The sequence below is a fragment of the Nesoenas mayeri genome, assembly GCF_963082525.1.
Source record: "Nesoenas mayeri genome assembly, chromosome: 4".
Taxonomy (NCBI): Eukaryota; Metazoa; Chordata; class Aves; order Columbiformes; family Columbidae; genus Nesoenas; species Nesoenas mayeri.
In genome coordinates, this window is record NC_137540.1 from 53,413,157 (window position 1) to 53,433,715 (window position 20,559).

General features: G+C 39.8%; 1 protein-coding gene across 1 annotated transcript in view; it reads right to left on the reverse strand.

Annotated features, from left to right (window-relative positions):
• UBE2K (ubiquitin conjugating enzyme E2 K) overlaps positions 1–20,559 on the reverse strand; it is a 41,495-nt gene that overhangs the window by 18,694 nt on the left and 2,242 nt on the right. Inside the window, exon 2 of the mRNA XM_080343558.1 lies at positions 573–666. Within this exon, the coding sequence (XP_080199684.1) occupies positions 573–666 (94 nt within the window). The remainder of the gene's footprint in view (positions 1–572; positions 667–20,559) is intronic.

Consider the following 20,559-nt stretch of genomic DNA (forward strand, 5'->3'; position numbering starts at 1 on the left):
TTACAGACTGAAGAGATGCACAATTACTGATACCAGCTTTCATAAACAAGTTCTACTATAGAGTCTTCCACCCCAGTATAAATTAAATATTGGGACCCATGGATGCTTGAGATTCATCCCAAATTTAATCTGCAATGACATTTCTCCCTGAGATGGAAAAATGCAACAGGTTTTTGAATGACCACCATATTACATCACAGAAATACATGTACTGTTACACTAGATTCTGGAGCTCAGCTTCTTGATGCTTCAGGGCTAAGAAGCTTAAACTGCCAAGATGGTAAACAACCAAAAGTCAGCAGCATACCAACTACACTGCACACCTTATACCTGTCAATTAACCTTTGATATGGCATAGTCTGACTTACTGTAGAACAGATCTGTCTTCAGGCAACACAGAAATTCAACTGAAGTATTTTTTCAAGCTTAAAATTTGATTTTTTTTTTTAAAAAAAGGCTATTTTAAGACACATAGCTCTACATATTTATGCTATAAATTAATTTTACAAACAAAGCATCTCAAGACACAATTTGAAGGGTACAATGATTGCATACACAAAAACATTACTTGCCTTCATATGGTGTGTCCGGAGGTCCTGCTATTTCTCCTCTTAATTCTGTAAAATTCTCATCTACAAGATCTACTTTAATTTGATTTTTGCTCGTCTTAAAAATAAACAGAGAAACAAAGAGTCATGAGTAAACATTTGACATACAAATTTCCCCCAAAAGATGGTATTTTATATTTTTAGAATAGTAGTTTTTAAAATATATATATAAATAAAATTTTTAATATATAGTAACCTAACGTGAATAGCTATCTTCCAGCTGGAATTTTACTTCAATAAAAATAGACATTTTGCAAAGCATTAGAAATTTAAAGAATATTATACTATCACTAAAATAAGCAAAGCAACCCAGCAATATAATATCTAAAGCTATATTTTAAAGTTGATTACATTTTAAAAAGACTATGATCTTTCAATTCAGGTATTAGTTCTACATATCTTAAACTATAAAACTAAATTGACTGAGTTACACATTTTTTTTCTTGTTTAGAACAGTTTAATTAATAGCAGGCATGATTGTCACTTTCACTGGAATACAGAAAGACTTCCCCAAATGGATCACTCACTATTTTTAACAACATGATGATCTAAACAGAATACTGTAGTCTTGTTTAAGATCATGTTTATCTTAAATATTTAGGCGTAAGGTACAATTTATTTATAACTTGAATTTAATTGTCACCTCCTCAACATTTTCACACCCTATATCAACTTGCCTACAAAACACTGTATTTTGATACTAAAAATCCCGTATGTTATCCAGAAACAGATTCTCAGGAGCGTTTAGCCAGAGCTACTTGTTCCATTGAATTTGCTTTCCAAGTCCCAAGAGCAATATTAGTGAAATTCATTCAAATCCTCCAGCCAGTAACTTTTTTTTGGGAAACAAAGCAGAATCTCCTTTTAAAAAGACATACCATGAAGTTACTACACGTTTGTCCATCCTGCTACTTCTGTATGCCATACTCACTGACTGCAACACAGATTTCTTGAATCCTGCATTTCAGTTGTGGGGGTTTTTTTTGTTTTTCAAAGCCTCGTAATTTTCTCCAGTATTTTTAAATTGTTACAACTAGTTCTACACCAAAAAGTCCCGTACAGCTGCGCTTCTCTCTCAGAGTAAACCCGGTTGCTGACAGCTATGAGAGAAGATTTAAGTCAGATAAAGCTGATGGTTTCCATCAACTGGTTCTTGGATCTACCAATGATGTGAACAGTTAAGTTCTTCCCTGAGGAACAGCTGTGAGATTATTTCCTTCCTGTAAATGTTCTATAGATTCAGTTCTGCCCACTGAAGAGGGTGCTCTTCTGACCAGAGATGCTCACAGATAGAAAGCAAAAACAGTTGAAGTAAAAGTTCCACCATGTGAAGTACCCTAATTAAAAGTTTCACTAAATTAATCCTACGGTGACCCAGGAGCTTTTTACATCGATAGTTACACGCATTTCCCTTTAAAATTTGGGTAAAAGCCCTTCAACCCACACAAATGAGGAGGCATCTGCAACTGCACGCATGAAGCCAAGTACCGCACTGAAAAACAAAGATTCAACCACACCACAAATTAAGAATGCACCATGCACCTTCAAATATCAAAAGCCAGTATTCAGTAATGGTTCTGTTTTACAAATTTGTAATTATAAAGTATCTTTTGTCTTTAGCCCAGCATCAGATCTTTTGTTGTCTTTCATTACCCTAGCTAAGGCATCAGAGAAAGGAAGTTATTAATAGAACTGATGAAATTATGTTTTTAAATGTATCTTAAATTTATATGAAAAGTAGTAGGAAAGAAAATAATTTGCCTGATTAGAGAGCAAATGGAACAGTTCTCTTTCAAAGCTTTGTTTCCATAATACTGAGCAGCAGAAATCAGAATGTTCCAGCAAGACAGCTCTCCCCAATAGGCAGGCACCGTAAGAAACCCCCTCTCTGAACCCAAATCAATCACAGGCAACACTTTCCTCTTATAAACTTTCCAACCCTCCTTTTAAGTTCTTTGCTCTCACTATTCCAACTGGTAGCTCATTCCACAACATCACAATTGTTAAAAGCTTTCTAAACTACAATTTAGGTAAATTTACCTAATCTATTTATGCCCACCTGTGACAGCATGGTTTCCCAGCTTCAACAACTTTCTTTGTATCTCTAGGATTTATTCCCCTCAAATATATGTGGTATTTATACCAATTTCCCTTTTCGGCTTTAATTTTGCTATAAACAAGTTAAGATTTTCATCTCCCCATACTGATTTTTTAAGAATTTCTCAGCTCTACACTCCATGACCTGCATGTGCCAGGAACACCGTTGCACTCACTGAAAATACACCACAACCAGCATAACCCAAGATCAAACTTGCCTTCTTCCGCGGCAGCGTGACACAAGGCTCAGATTAAGGGATGGAGTCCCAGCAAGGCTTCCCAGGGCAGTTTTTTCCCCCTTCAGTGGCTGCACCGTGCTTCCTCAGAGGTTCTGCCCATGTGCATCGCCTCTGAGCTCACAAAGCAGCACACTGGTTTAAATAACCACTACAGTTAAGGAGTCACTAAAACTACCTGCTCAGGTAGTCATTCTCAGGTCTATTCAGATTCTCCTGCTCTCCCTCTGTCACCTAGTAAGCTCCTCTCAACTTCATCTGGCAAGCTTCCAGGTGACAACAGAAGTTGTTCCTCACAAGTAAACCTGTAGCTTTCCACTCTGAGGACTGAAGCCCTGCAAGAAGGATGAATTTCAATGATACGATCTATGGTTAACCCATGCTGCAACTTGCTTGATTTTCTACTCAGCATTTCACTTTTCTTTAGTGCCCTGCACACTGTTGTGTGTGCAGCCTGCATATCCGCCTTCATATTCCACTGCAATGAGTACCACACTAGCCATTTTTCCAAAACAAATCCTTCCCAACTTCATATATTTATTAAAAAAACAAACAAGCACCCTATTGCTAAGCCTAGTTTCTTCCAAGAGTCAATGGATCCTGGTCCCCCACATGAGGTGACTGTTTCCACGACTACAGCTATAGTTGTCTCCACACCCTCATCTTCTTTGGACAGAACCTTAAGGAAAAATGGCAGGCTATTTTACACTGGTTCAGTGTAAGGATTAATCTAACTCTGAGTTCAGGCTTAAATTCTACACGTTCCACATATAAGAAATGCATTTTTAATTTACACAGCTGAACAACTTTTTTCATGGTATTCTGATAGACCTTTTGAGGTGTATGTCAGCTTGACCTTGCCAGTTCTTGCTTTTTGCTTCATCCCTAGAGTAATAACTAGTATTTAACTGTGCTGAAGTGATTATTCATCCAATTAAATCTGGAGTGTTTTCCTACAATACTTCCCCTTGATGAGGATCACACAGAATAAAATTACTTAATTTAGCAGCTCTAACAGAATAAATCCCTGGCCTCCACCATAATAATCTGTCTCTAAAATGTTACCAAGAGCAGAGTTCTCCAAAAATGTACCTCTGACACTAATGATCTTAGGACAGAGTTTATGAATCAACTTCTGATCTAACAACACAAGTTGATTTTCCAGAAGCAATTATTCTACAAACACCTCATTATGATTCCATATCAAGTCTGAAGTAGCATCATCTCCTGTTGACTCAGTAACAATTTGGTGACTGAATCACTGGACTAGTAATTCCTGAAATATCTGAGCCATGCCATCACTAACAGCATTTATTTCCATAATCTCAACGAAGGTAAATTCTGTAACAATACAATTCCCACCAGCATTTCTCACCAATGTGAAACACTCCATTGACACCAAAATTCCTTTCTAGGAATCTACAAGCCAAACACTACACCCAGCAGAACTTCCATCATCACATCTGAAAATTATTTTGACCAATACTGACAAAAACATAAGAGAAAGGAGTGGTTACATTAACACCCCTGATATTATGCAACGGATAATGTCATTCCCTCATCTGTATTTCTTCATATTCTACTCAGATTATGCATAGCCTTTTTTCTTTTTAAATGCATTCACTGTTTCACACTGGGGCTCTAGTCAACACATTTGTCATCTTTTAGACCATAACAACTGCCAAGGCTCCTCATGCATTGCTATAGTCATGCTTACACAATTTTATTCTGCCTTGTAGAGATTAAACCCAAGCATGCATGAGGCAGAAAAGCTGGGGAAGATTCATACAAGGCACTTTCATCCATTACAAAAGCCTTATCTCTAAAAAGAAACCCAAAGGAATCAATCCTTCATGAAGAGTCATTCTGTGAGCATTTCCTGAAGACTGAACACTCAACCACATTTATCACAGTAGCTATTGATCAATAGTATTTTGACTTGTCTTTGCCTGCCTCCTCTTTAAAAAAAAAAAAAAAAAAAATTCCAGAATTACACTGTATAGTTTTATATCTGAGTATCTTCCTTGTATAGAAAGATACACTCCAGCAGAAACTTTGAAGAGTAAGTTCTGCCACTGTGAAGACTATCACACACATCTTCTCCACTTCTACTAAAATCCTTTTAGAGAGCAGCCCTGGACCTTGCAATATTACTCTGAGCAGACAAGCAGCTCTTCTTTGCATTCACCATGGTCTCCAGGCCCTACCAAGGAGTCCCTCATCAGAGTGCCCTGCCTTCTTCCTGCAGTTAATCCACCCTTTCTCCTGAGCCTTCCATGGCATCTCCTCCTCTCCAATCTGCCTTTTAAAAACTCTTATTTATGTTATTCATGGCTTGTTACCCTCTTCACTAAGATAAAAAGCAAAAATAGAGCCAAGACAAAACATATCAACATCATAGGAGAATGTTAAGATGATAAGAATTGCACTGTTCTTCTAAACATTTGTTTCCCATATACAAAATAGTATTTACTACATTTAGTAAAAAATTAAATTATATGTTCCAAGTTCCAAGTTCAATCTTGAGGTAAGTCTGCTTCCTGAAGACTGAAGATAGATTATATGGCTTTTTTTTTAGTAGGAATTACAAATGCATTTGAAGTTTCTAGGCTTTACGAAAAGCAGGCTATCAGAAAAAAGTAAACCTCAAGTACTCCGTATAAAAATGCCTATTATCAGAGTTGGCAATGTATGGATAGATACTGGCAGGTTTAACAAAAAATGCAGCAGTAAGATGGGGTTTGTTTTTTTGGGGTTTGTTTTGTTTTTTTTTTAATTACATGGCCAGGAGTTTTTGACATCTATGTTGAAACCGCAAGTGGAAGGGAAAAAAAATGCCCCCTACCCCTGGTTCCCCACACTTCTAAGTCAGTCATGGCCACAAAACACATTATAAACTTAATACTGGATGATGATGGCATACAAAGAAATTTTGAGTGAAGTTATTCTAGAACCAACCAGCTCTACTTACTACCCCATGATATTATCTTAACATTAGACCTTTGATGTCTGCATAAGAAAACTGGTCTAAAGAAATGTAAAAAGCCACATTCCTCATTCAAGGCCAGGCTGACAGGGCAACACGATCTAGTCGCACATGTCCCTGCTCAGTGAAAGGAGATTTGGACTAGATGACCCCTGAAGGTCCCTTCCAACCAAAACTATTCTATGATTCCATGAAATTCTCCACTATGTATCCATTACTATACATATTATGTTTTGAACCGTTGTGGCCAGAACAACAAAGGAAAATAAATAATGTTTATTATCAATATTAATAGCTTCAATTCACAAAATCACAGAATGTTAAGGATTGGAAGGGACTTTGAAAGATCATCGAGTCCCATCCCCCCACCAGAGCAGAAACACCTAGAGGAGATTACACAGAAATACATCCAGGTGGGTTTTGAATGTCTCCAGAGAAGGAGACTCCACAACCCACCTGGGCAGCCTGTTCCAGTGCTCTGTTACCCTCACTGTGAAGAAGTTTCTTCTTTCTTAAAAATAATAAATAATGTAAAAATAAATTATTACTTATATGTTCTAAGTGTAGCTGTCTCACCTTACATATTCAGATATCACGTGCAAAGTTCGTACCAAATGTATCTGGGTAATAATGCTAAGATGGTAAGTAAGGATTCATAAAACCAAAAGATCACCACACACCTGCCCTTCTCCAAGCAAACAAAAAAACCTCTTACTTTAAACAGGATTAGGTTTGGAATTTAAAACCCAATGGTTACTTCCAAATAATTCCGGTCATAAAAAACAAAACCCTGCTATTCCATACAGCAACTCACTATTTGCATTTGTGATTTTACAGGTCCTGTAATGTGATTTTCCTCCATCTTTAGGGGAATATACTTTACATGAGCCAAAGTACTACTATCTTCCATTTCTTTACATTGTTTTTACATAAAGTGACTCAGAAAACTAAAGAGATATATGTGTATATATAAAGAAAACCACACACACAACAGAAAAACCCTAACCTGAAAAGACACACAGGGGTATAGATAAACAAGCCTAGTTGCAATAAAAGCAGCTAAGTATTAAAAATCTGTAACCATCCAGTGCTTTAAGACTAGCAACTTATATATTAAGGAAAAGTTTTAAGTGACAGAAATGTTAAAGAAAGTACATGCCAAGATTTCAGCAAAGATTAAGGAGTAAATTTGAAAAATATCTCCAGAATTTTCTCAACCAATGACAACATCCACTAGCTTGCAAGGGAAGGTGTGCATATAAAACAAAGGTTTTATATCGCTAATTATTTCCCAATTGCACCAAAGTGCCTTTTTATCTTTCTTTCAGACAGAATTTTAAAATTATTGCTTAATTCCTCTATGAGGTAAATTAGCAGTAAACACTTTTTAACTTACCTAAAATCTAATCAAAATTCAGTTACTTCTTTAATATAGGTACAAGTTACAAATGTAAAGTAGGTACTTTTGAACATCCAAATATTTTATATTGATGCTTTAAGAACCAATATTTAATAAGCCAAACTAAGATATAAGTAACTTCACCCTAGTCTGAAGCCATGCTCACAAAATTGATCTATGGTAGTTATTAGTAACTCAGAAGTACTTCTTACCCTCCCCCCATTTTATATTCTACCACAACAGTCCTACTCTACACCAAAATCTGGCATAAACATATCTCAAGAGAGTAACAGAAAAAGATCGTCTGATTGACTATCATAATGAAATCCATAATACTATTTTTGCAAAAGGCCATGAGTATTTTGAGTCAACATAAGTGTTAGGCAGAAAACTTCAACCTTTCGGTAGCAGAACTTACACCATTAAACAATTATTTAAATTAATGACTTAAAAAGCAAAACCAAATTCATTCTTATCCCATTTACCAACCCCTTGCAAATTTGTGGGTAAATATTCAAAGTAATTTTGTTTTGCCGTAATCGCCGTGTTATTTTCTTATACTCTTTTGCTATCATACCGTTAACTCTCTCAACTTAGTCCAAATGATTCAGCTCTCTCCATATCACTGGCATGCCAGAAAGGGAGGATTCTAACAAAGTTCAACTCCTAGGCTCCAGTCTAAGAAGTCAACTACCAGCCTCTCCTCTTATCTCCATGGCCTTATTTCTGTTCAAACTAATGCTCCACTTTCTCAACCTTTTGCTACCACAGAGTAGCTCAGAATAAGTAGGTTGTATCTGCTTAGCCCAGCCTTCTGCAAGAAACAGGAAAACAGCAAGAAGGCAGGATTTATCCTATTAGGAAGCAAAGTACAGGACACTGTCCTGCAGCAAACCAGCAAATTCAACTTCAAAAATATTGAGGTTTGTATTTTTTTTCTCCAGTCACAAAGAGCTACCAAAGCAAGAGGGAATAGCTTGATACTTCACAAGTTTTCCTTCAGACTCACTCCAGATTGAAAGAAAAGAATCAAGCACATCTCCAGAGCCCTAAAAAAATGAAGCTTGTTACTACTGAGAAGCAGAAATGTCACATCACCACCACAGTCATGGCTATGAAGCAACCCGTTGAGATGAGCACATCACATTTGCATACTCAGAGCTCTTTCTGACCTTCAAAGCACAGAGCAGCACTCATCTGTGCAACAAATGTTTGGGGCAGGGCAAGGAGAAGAGAGGAAAATAAAGCACATTCAAGAGCAGTTTTCCTAGATAAGAAACGTTCACTACTAAGAAATGCATTTTCTTAAAATGCTCCCACGTTCTTTGACCCTACTCTCAATTTCAGTCTTGAAGTTCTTCCACATTTCACATTCTATTTCATCTCACTGTATTCACACCTATTCCTAGAGTTACGCCTGTTTCAGTTAAAAAGTGCAAGATTATTTTTGTGTACTATTTTTTTCATTTAGTGATCAACATACTATGTTACTAACACATAACTCGTATTTTAGTATACCTAAGCAGCTACAAATATGAATACTGTGAATTCTGCAGTACTCAGACTAGTACTTTCTTATTTTTAATAGTTTTACTTCTTAAATGCATCTTGATAAAAAATGTCTTCGAGACTAAACCTGTGCCAACCTTAAAATTCTGTATTATTACACATGTTTACGTACAAACACAACACTGAGAGGTTGTTTGTTTTTCCTGACAGAACACAAAATATCCCAAGTATTTAGAATGTCTTCATTTTGCAAGACTTAGCCCGGAGCATCACCAAGGTATATAAATACCTATTCTTGCTAATGTTTAGCTGTTAAAACACCACTCTACCAAAAAATCTAAGAGCCTGCACTTTCATGGCAACTTAAGCCAGTCTAATAGCTGCCACGGTCCTACTCTCCTCCTGGTCCTGGTACAACTAATGTAAAGGAAGGGGTAGGATTTTGTGCAAGTGTTCACACAACTGCAGAGCAAGCATCTGACTTTAAAACATCTTAGAAAGAAAGTTTTTTCATTTTAACCCAACTCCCTGATCTGATTCATCACAAACACTGCAAGTAAGAGGAGCACAAAACTGGGAAGAGGAAACCAGGGTGCAGGAGGAATGTGACTCTGCTTCTTGGCACTGCCTGAGGACAACTTGAAAGAATTTTGAAACTTTAATTCTAGTGTCTGTCTGAATAATTTCTGACAAAATCTTTGTGTCAGTGATGAGCACAAAGAAGTGTAACTGACACAGCTACGCTGGAATAAACCTAAAGCACAGTTATACAATCATTACTTGTCTCACTACAGGATAGTGTGGTTAAACTAGTAAAGCTATGCCACAAAAGCTGTGTACACACCAGCTTGCTTACGGTGCCGTGCTGGTGTAAGGGCTCCAACACAGACACGGGCTATGTCCCATCTTTAAGTATGCAAGACATTTGCAGTACCTAGAAGTATTAATCGTGGTCATGAGTTGCCAGAACCTGAGTGCCACTGAGATACTCAACATCAGAATATGCGCAGTGCAAGGGACTCCTGCTCTGGATAACCCAGTCCATAGAATCACAGAACGTTAGGGATTGGAAGGGACCTCAAAAGATCATCTAGTCCAATCCCCCCTCTGAAGCAGGAACACCTAGATAAGGCTACACAGGAATGTGTCCAGGTGGGTTTTTAATGTCTCCAGAGAAGGAGACTCCACAACCTCCCTGAGCAGCCTGTTCCAGTGCTCTGTTACCCTCACTGAGAAGTAGTTTCTTCTCAAATTTAAGTGGAACCTCTTGTGTTCCAGTTTGAACTCATTACCCCTTGTCCTACCATTTGTTATCACTGAGAAGAGCCTGGCTCCATCCTCATGACACTCACCCTTTATATATTTATAAACATTAATGGGGTCATCCCTCAGTCTCCTCCAAGCTAAAGAGACCCAGCTCCCTCAGCCTTTCCTCATAAGGGAGATGCTCCACACCCTTCATCATCTTTGTTGCCCTGTGCTGGACTCTCTCCAGCAGTTCCCTGTCCTTCTTGAACTGAGGGGCCCAGAACTGGACACAATATTCCAGATGTGGTCTCACCAAGGCAGAGTAGAGGGGAAGGAGAACTTCTCTCAGTGTACTAACCACCCCCCTTCTAATACACCCCAGGATGCCACTGGCCTTCTTGGCCACAAAGGCCCAGTGCTGGCTCATGGCCATCCTGCTGTCCACCAGGACCCCCAGGTCCCTTTCCCCTACACTGCTCTCTAATAGGTTGTTCCCCAGCTTATACTGGAACCTGGGGTGGCTCCTGCCCAGATGCAGGACTCTACACTTGCCCTTGTTATATTTCATTAAATTTTTCCCCACCCAACTCTCCAGCCTGTCAAGGTCTTGCTGGATGGCAGCACAGCCTTCTGGTCTGTCAGCCACTCATCCCAGCTTGCTGTCATCAGCAAATTTGCTGATAGTGCACTCTATTCCCTCATCCAAGTCACTGATGAATATATTGAATAATACTGGCCCCAGTACTGACCCTTAAGGCACTCCACCAGATAAAGGCCTCCAACTAGACTCAGCCCCATTGACCACGACTCTCTGGCTTCTTCCCTTCAGCCAGTTTGCAGTCCACCTCACTGCCTGATGATCCAGACTGCACTTCCTCAGTTTAGCTATACGGATGCTGTGGGAGACTGTCAAATGCTTTACTGAAGTCAAGGTAGACCACATCCGCTGCTCTGCCATCATCTATCCACCTTGTTATGTCCTCATAAAAGTCAATGAGGTTGGTCAAGCACAAATTCCCCTTGGTGAAGCCATGCTGACTGCCCCTAATGACCTTCTTATCCTTGATATGTCCTGAGAGGGCACCAAGGATAAGTTGTTCCCTCAGTTTCCCAGGGATGGAGGTGAGGCTGGCTGGTCTATAGTTACCCGGGTCCTCCTTCTTGCCCTTTTTGAAGACTGGAGTGACATTTGCTTTTCTCCAGTCCTCAGGCACCTCTCCTGCTTCCCAAGGCTTGGCAAAGATGATGGAGAGTGGTCCAGCAATGACCTCAGCCAGCTCCCTCAGCACCCACAGGTGCATCCCATCTGGACCCATGGATTTATGGATGTCCAGATTGCCTAACTGCTCCCTAACCCAGTCCTCATCAACCGAGGCAAACTCCTCCATTGTCCTGCCTTCCTCTGGGGCCTCAGCAGTACGGGGCTCCTCAGGACAGCTTCTGGCAGAGTAGACAGAGACAAAGAAGGTGGTCAGTAACTCTGCCTTCTCTGTGTCTTTTGTCACCAGGGCACCCACCTTGTTCATCAGTGGGCCTACACTGCCTCTGATGTTAGTTTCATCTGCCACGTATTTGGAAAAGCTCTTCCTGCTGTCCTTGATCCCTCTCGCCAGGTTTAATTCTAAGGAGCTCTTAGCTTTCCTAGTTGCCTCCCTACACCCTCTGACAACAGCCTTATATTCTCCCCAAGTGGCCAGCCCCTCCTTCCATTATCTATAAACTCTCCTCTTCCAATTGAGCTTACCCAGCAGCTCCCTGTTTAACCACGCAGGTATCCTGGCTCCCTTCCTTGATTTCCTACTTGTCAGGATGCTCTGATCTTGTGCCTGATAGAAACAGTTCCTGAACACTAACCAACTAGTCCCTTTACCTTCAAGCAGCCTTGCCCACAGGATTTCCCTTAGCAATTGTTTGAAAAGGCTGAAGTTTGCCCTGCTGAAGTACAGGCTTGTAATTCTGCTTGCTTTGTGTTCCTGCCACACAAGATCCTGAACTCCACCATCTCATGGTCGCTGCAACCAAGGCAGCCCTCAACCTTTATTGCTTCAACCAGACCCTCCTTGTTAGTGAGGATAAGATCCAGCAGTGCACCTCTCCTAGTCGGTTCCTCCACCATTTGTATCAGAAAGTTATCATCAATGCACTGGAGGAATCTCCTAGACTGCGGCTGGCTGGCTGAGTAGTCCTTCCAGCAAACATCAGGGAAGTTAAAATCCCCCACAACAACCAGGGCCTCTGACTGTGAGGCTGCTCTCAGCTGCCCATAGAAGGCCTCATCAACTTCCTCACCCTGATCTGGTGGCCTGTAACAGACACCCACAACAAAATCACCCCTGCCAACCTGCCCCTTAATTCTCACCCATAGACTCTCAACTCGCTCTTCATCCGCCCCTGGACAGTACTCAATACATTGTAGTTGCTCTCTCATTTAAAGAGCAACTCCACCACCACACCTGGCTGGCCTCTCTTTCCTGAAAAGGACATAGCTATCCATGACCACATTCCAGTCATGTGAGCTGTCCCATCATGCCTCTGTAATTGCCACCAGGTCATAATCTCCTGCCCGAATACAGGTTTCTAACTCCTCCTGCTTATTCCCCATGCTGCACACATTGGTGTACAGGCATTTCAGGGAGCAAGCTGAGCACACTTATTTCACCCTAGGGGGTATGGGAGACCTCCCAGACTTCATCAACTCTAGAGTGCTGCCCTACTGGTGCAAGCCCAGCTACAACTTCATCCCCCTTTGAATCTAATTTAAAGCTCTCCAAATGAGCCCTGCTAATTCCTGTCCCAGCATCCTTTTGCCCCTGTGAGATTAACCTTTCTCACACATCACTGTCTGGATTTGTATCTTATAAAACCAGCCGTTTTCAAAGAATACAAAGCCCTGCCCCTAGCACCAGTCTTGCAGCCAATCATTTATGGACTGAATTCTTCTACTCCATTCCACGTCAGCACACAAAAACGGAAGGAGGGAAGAGAAAATAACTTGCACCCCAGACTCTTTCACCAATCATTCCAAGGCCTTTAAATCTTTCTTCATTTCCCTCAGACTATGGGATGCAGCTCCTTCCCCACTTGTCTGGAAGATCAGCAGTGGGTAGTAGTACCTCAACTGCACCAGGTTGGGGAGTGTCCTGGTGATATCCCTGATCTGGGCTTCAGGTAGACTACACTCTTCCCTGTGACAAGGGCCAACTCTGCATATTGGGCCCTCTGTCCATCTCAGAAGGGAATTGTCTACTACAATTTCCTTCCTTTCTTATCAGAGGTAGTCTTGAGTTGTGGAGTCAACCATCTCTTCCTATGTGACCTTGTAGGCAGGCCTTGCACCACATCCTCACCTACCTCTCCTTCAAGATCCAGGGCCTTAGGGCCTTAAACCTACTACAGGGGGGTACATGAGGGAGCAAAGCAGGTGGGGGGGGGGGGGGGGGGGGGGTGCCCATGACACCAAACTGGAACTTGCTTCCAACCCTCCTCATCTATCTGGTCCCCTACCTCTGCCTGACAGTGACATGGCATGGGCTGTCCCAGGTCTCCCCACTCTGCCTGACAGGGCAGAGGGTCCATCACCTTTTGGGGGTATCCCCCTACAGTCTTTATGACTGGCATGCCAGGGAGTCACTCCACCAGTCAGTCAATCTCCTTCTCACACTCCCTGATGGTCCTCAGTCTCTCAACTTCCTCCTGAAGTTCCACCACCATGCTGAGCTGAACTTGCACCTGCTTACCCCTCACACAGGTGGGATACCTGCCTCCCTCCCCCAGCAGGAGCAGGTTCTGGCACTCCCTGCAGCCAGAGACCTGAACAGCCACAGTTCGGGGCAGGCCCTCCATCTGGGTTGCCACAGTCCAAGACAGCCTAAATGAACATGCAATTCTGCAGTAATACAAGATGCACTTTCCTCAAATTTTTATGCACATCTGGCTTCGGCACAAAACAACCGAAAAACCCTGCAGATAAAGTATGCTTTAAAAATTAGTTTGAACCATACTTTGAATTAGTAATTTATAAATACACAAACCCATCTGAGGCAGATTACTCACTCAATTCTGTAAGTTACCCTACTTAGGTTGCTAGTAGTTCTACATATGAAGGAATCACAGGATTCAGCTCATTTTAAATCAAGTATGCTAATTCACTCGCAGTTTAAAGACAGGTAGAAAGAGCTCAGTGCAGTTCTTCTGCACCAGCATCTTTAGGGAAGACCCTATTTCAAAAGGCTTACTAAAACACCATGAAGGCTCTAAGAGTTTCCAGAAAGGCAGCAAATACAACACAGCTACCATGATTTCCATTTATCTATTCTATCTCATTTATCTATTCTATCTTATTTCACAATGGCTTTCTGTACTTGAACAGAATCCAACACAGCAAAAACTTTAAAATAGTTTTTCACAGTTCACTTTCAGTTTAAAAAGTTACATATATATATATTTGGCTTGAACTAAACTACCTATTTAAGTAAAACATGGACTGATGCATTTGTGGGTTTTGTGTTTTTTTTCCCCCCCTCCATAAAACACTGCATAAACATATTTTAGATTCTGAAGGCACATCATCTTAAACCTTGATTTTCTGGGGTAACTAGACTTATACAATCATTAGTCATTCCCTTTCCCAATGAACTGTTGATCTTGCTGACTAATAATGAAAAGAAACAATGAAACAATGAACACAAATTAGTTTCCCCTGTGTCTTGTGACAGCAGACAAAGGTAGACAGGACAGCCACTATTAACTCTCCAACAGGAGAATGATACACAGTATGAGCTCAGCTCTCTTAGACATAACTCCAAATTGGAGTTATACCATATAACTGCGTTTTATGGCGTCAAATAAAACGTAATTGCTTAACTTCTTCTGTAGCCAGGAATATTCACAACATCACTGTCTTGTGCAGACACTTCGAAGACTAGAGAGAAGCAATCCATGGCCTTAGCACAATTGTGTTACAGCATACCAGAATAACAGACACAGGTCTGATCCTCAAATATGGTTATTTCTGCTGCTCATAGAGGTACTTAATATATTATGCAGATATAATTTTATTAAATACTCACGGCAAGCACATTCAAGTGCTCCCAATTCAAATATTACAAGTATTAACATTGATACAATCTGAGGAGAAAATGGGAGATAAGTCAGGAGTGCAAAAGTGGACTACATCCCTAGAGTGCCTTATAGAATACTATTTCTCAAAATTGTCATTCTTTGCCGTAAAAGAACTAAATTACTTATTTTCCTTATCTAAATTGCAGCAAAGTTTTACCTAGTTTGTCAGAGACAAAAAGATAGTTATGCATATTAATGATAAAGTTTAACCAAAGGCATTTTCTCCATTTAATATGAGCAGAAATTATTAGTGTAAAAGTGATGAAGTATAGTAATGACAACAATCCTTACTAGGAATATGAAACAAGCTAGAAACCAATTAATGGGTAAATAATTTAAGAACTACACTAAGTATTTGCACTAGTTTAACGAGTTTAATGCATCTGAAAGACCATTAGACAATTCAGGATTGGACTGTTAACCAGCACTTCCTTGCAGTTTAGAGTTAAACAATTTTACTATGATAAAATGTTAACTTCTGTAAATTTCATACTGAGTAAAGTGAATTAACCTTAGGACTCTTCTTTCCTATTAAAGCCCAACTCCTGGAAACAAGCACAGAAGAATGAATGGGAGACTGAGAAGGCTAAAGGATTGGCTTATTCCAAGTACCTTCAAGTCCACAAAGATTTTTGTGGTCAGACAGTAACACCTGGTAGCTGCAGCCTCACCCCTAAGCCTAAATTGACTAACCCAGTCCTGTCACCAGTGACTGCTCTCTTTAGTCAGGTTTGTAAGAGATTACCCAAGACAACAAAATGAGCCAGACTCCAACAGAGAGCAAGGGCTTTTTTTTTGTTTGTTTTCCACTTACTCTCAAAATCTTTAGGATTCTACCAACTGATATGTAGACCATTCACTAGAAATTTGGACTCAACTGGATTCACATTAACATGAAAAAATTACATTAATTGAACACAGGAATGAGCAATAGATCTTGCCTTCCCTGTACAAATATTCCCACTACCAATACTTGGCCAACTCATGGGTCCGGTCAAATGATCACTACCCTTATATTTTAATTGTTTTGAGTCAGACTGAAGTAATATTCATAACCCTAGTGCTTACTAGCATCTATGTAATACTGATCATACAAGTTCAATGGTATTACATTCAGAGAAGTTTAAAAACAGCTACATGGTTCAGATAAAAAGGCTTAAAATTACAAGTAAATTAATAATTCAGAAAGACCACCTTAGAAGCGAGAATAATCAGTAGTTTTCTTAAACCATCCTAATAAATGCATTTTGTTTTGAATTGACTATTCTTCAGGTACCAAAAAAGCAATTCAGGGACAAACTCCTCTGAAGGCAAAGACATACAGATTAATCCTGAATTATTTTCCAGCACAAACTGGAAAATATAACCGAACACACCATAGACAGAATTAAGAAAACCAAAGATGCACTGTAATGGCATTTCAGTATCCTTTTCATGTAACTATAGGAAACGGGTCTAAACCTTGCTTTGTCTGAAATCACAGGCATGGTTTGAAATACATAGCAGACAAAATTACTTCTGGGAATGTACAAAGGATGTCACAAACCACTATTTTAAAGCTAAGATGATCTCCACATTTTGGAGAAATGCAGCTTAAAGAAGCACTAGGGATCTCATATCTGTTTGATCTTCAGGGTTCGAACCCAGAACTTGTTTAGCCTGAAAACCCTGACAGCTTTGCCTCTACTAGAAAACTCCAGCCTCTAATTTGAAGAGGATTCACTATTGTTTTACAACAGTGGAAACTTCAGAACTAAAAAGAAAAAGCCCACTTTCAAATTATTCAGTTTGTTTACAGGGGAGTTCTATGAGGTGGGGTGACAGAACTGGAGCTGCTGTCTAGATGTTTTCTTTCAGAAACAGAAAAAAATACGGTAATTAAAACAAAAATTTATACTAGAAATACAGAATCATGGAGGAAGAGACACCTGGGTGGTCTCTAGTTCTACCTCCTGCTCAAAGCAGGTTCAAAGAGAGCAGGCTGCTCAAGAACTTGTTGAGAGAGATGCCAAAACCTCACCAGTCAATCTGTTTAAACGTTTGACTATCGTTGTAATTTTTTTCCCCTGGTGTCTAGTCAGAATTTCCCGTGTTCCAGCTTATGTCTGTTGCCTCCTATCCTATCCCCACGCACTTCTGAGACAAGCCTGGCTCTTCTCCAGAGCCTCTCATTAGGTATTTGTGGATGACACGAAGATGTCCCTTTGAACAGTTCTCTCAACAACATTCATTCTCTCACTGTCTCATCACACATTATGTGCTTCAGCCCCTTAACCACCCTGATGGTGTTCTGTTGGGCTTACTCCAGTATATCAACGTCCTACACTGGAAAGCCCAAAACTGGACACAGTACCCCAGATATGGTCTCATAAGCACAGAGGTGAAGAATCACTTTTTGCAACCCACTGACTACATACTACCCAGTATGCAGTTGGGCTGCTTTGCCACAAGAGCACTGCCAAATCACGTTCAACTGGGTCACACAGGTCTTCTCCTGCTAGCCTGCTGGTTTGCAGTCAGTCGCCATGCTGAATGCACTGGTGTATGGCACTCTTTCCTCCCAGATGCAGGACTTGGTACTTACCTCTGCTGAACTTCAGAAAGTTCCTGACAGCCCATTAATTTCTCCAGCCTACTAAGACCCCATTGCTTAGCAGCCCTGTGCTCCAGCACACTGACACTCCCACCACCATTTTTTTATCATATGCAAGCATGCTGAGAGGTTGAACAGAGATTGGTACCAATATAATGTCAGTTTAAAGGCTGTCATCTTTACACCTTGTCTACCTTCACACCTTTATTTAACCAGGCATGCTCTATCTTTATTCACACAAACAGTCCCACTGCACTCACTAAGCCTCTACTGACTTCAGTGAAACTTTTCTTATTAATCTAGAGTTAAGAAGATGTATTAGTAGGAAATGGGCACTGTTTAAAAAAAATCTGTTGCTGATTCAGAAGTCATAATAGGAGACTTCTTAGATATCTGCGTGGGTTCTACATGATAAATGGGAAGAAAAACAAGCACCCACAATTTCCAACAGGCCCTTCCAGTAACATTAAAGCACAGTTGCTACTAAAAGTTTCCATCTATGAGAATTCAACTTCTAGAACCCAAAACTGCCCAAATATAATTAAAAAAAAAAGTTTTTCTGAGTCTGAAGACTAAATGCTTATGGTTTTCCAAACAGCAAGAAAATTTCAGAGATGCCACTTTGCATCTTACCGCAAACTGCTACAAATCACAAGACCACTACAGGCAATGATGAAAGCAAACACCAGAGCTACTAGAACCCTAAAAATCTAAGAAGAGACACAGTATGGCAGACTACCATTACCCTTCCCTTTCCCCTTTCTCCTCTAAATCACAAAAACACACAGTGGACTCCAAAATAAACACATACTTCCTTCTTGGAAACGAAGTACCATTTTTTGCCATTAACCTACTATCTCCACTTGAATGCTAGTCTGGATTCAAGCAAGCTACAAATTTTAACCGCTACTTCAGATATCTGCTCATGCAGATATTCATAATACATAACTGCAGCTGAGTTTAATTTATTCTCAGCTCTATCTGGGCTTACCTCCCATGCAGATAAGCCCCTGCCTCTTGATATTCATAAGAGAAGAATATTTTGTGGTAGAGATACCAGCAACTCTCTTCTTGCTAGGAGGAAGGCTTGTTTCCCAATGCATTAACTTCAGTACCAGAAGAGTCATTTCACCGCATCTATTCGCCTCTGACTTTCAGATGGCCAGAAGCCACCTCCCATTTCTACATTATCCAAGAAACTGGATGGCCAATTAAACATTGAATCCTTCAATGCTACCATAATACACTTTCTTCAAAGCATAACACACAGTGTTGTATTAAAATATGAAAATAAGTCACACATTGTTTAACATACTCAGTGAACTACAAATACTTCTCACCATCAGTCTTTAGGTGACCACAAGATTTTTCAACACATTCCTGTTCATTGTTAAAGGCCAGAAAGACAATTCCTCTCATAAGACAAACTTACAAACAGAGAACAGGTAAGGATTTGGTTACTCATTGCAATATTCCAGTAGCTCTATTCTGAAATAATACCAGCTAACTTTCACCAAAGCCTTCTCCCACTTATCAAAAGGGAAATACTATTCTCCCTCCACCTGTTTATTGGTTTCTCCATTATGCTGCAGCCTCACGCTTTTGTTCAAAATATATTTTGCAGCTTTAGAATTTAAGTCCATAAAACCAAGATAACAGATCAATGAAATGACAGAACAAAAAAAGACGTAAAATTGAGCGACTCATGCCTTGCCTAGACTAGGATTTGGAGTAAGATGCGAGTTAGTGTACTGCTTACTCTTTCTAGAATTTTAATATAAGCACAGTACAGTACCCTTAACACATATTCAACCAGTCAAGTTACTACCTGTACTAACTTATCAGCTTCATCTTTGTTAAAGATGCAGTACCTCATCTATCTTAGAATTTTAAAGGTTTTTCCACACACAAAGGTAAAAAGATTTATTTAAATCACACTTTGAAGAGTACTCCTGGCAAACAAATGGTTGGTTTCATGTATTTAATTCAAATATTAAAGATATGCAAAGTTATAAGGATCTCTCTTAAATACACAATATCTCATTCTTAAGCTTATGTGTAGGGCTTATAATAAAACTAGAAATAGTAAAGCAATCAGAGCAAAAATGCTCCTGTTGCTCAAGTGTGAAAAGAATTTAAATGCTTTTTCAAAAGAGGCAAGAAGCCACAGACTCAAAAAAAATTAAAAATCTTTCATCTCTTATCTGTAAACTAGAGATCAAGATAAAGTCTAAAATTCACGTTTTAGTGATTTCCTAAAAATGCTAGTTAAGTAAACAGAAAGTGCTAAGTATAGGAAAAGTATATTTAGTCATAGTAGCAAGGATTCATAGAATTCTTGTCCAAGGATCCACGGATCCTTAACCATAGCACAGATAAACACACTTTTCAGAACTCTTCCTTCACTGATATTTAGAAGTGAAATTTGGTGATCCGTATACATACTTCAAATGCAGAAGGAATTAATTGCCATCCAGCTGCTCCCTTTTAGAAACATTTTTCATTCCACCACCCCATTTCAGCCCAAAGGTGAGTACTAGAAAAAGACAGAACAAACTTCCTATGTACTTTTTGCAAGTGTGCCTGTCCCATCCCTGCCCGCCCAGGCATTTGTGCTGATATTGCATCTGCAAAGAAACAGGTGGTCTGCTCTTCATGTTCAGGTGTAGCTCAAAGCATCAAATCAAGAATAATTTAAGTGCAGATAATGTGAGCCACTTTGCCTTCAGAGGGGGACTTAAAGCTTGTAAATACAAAATTTA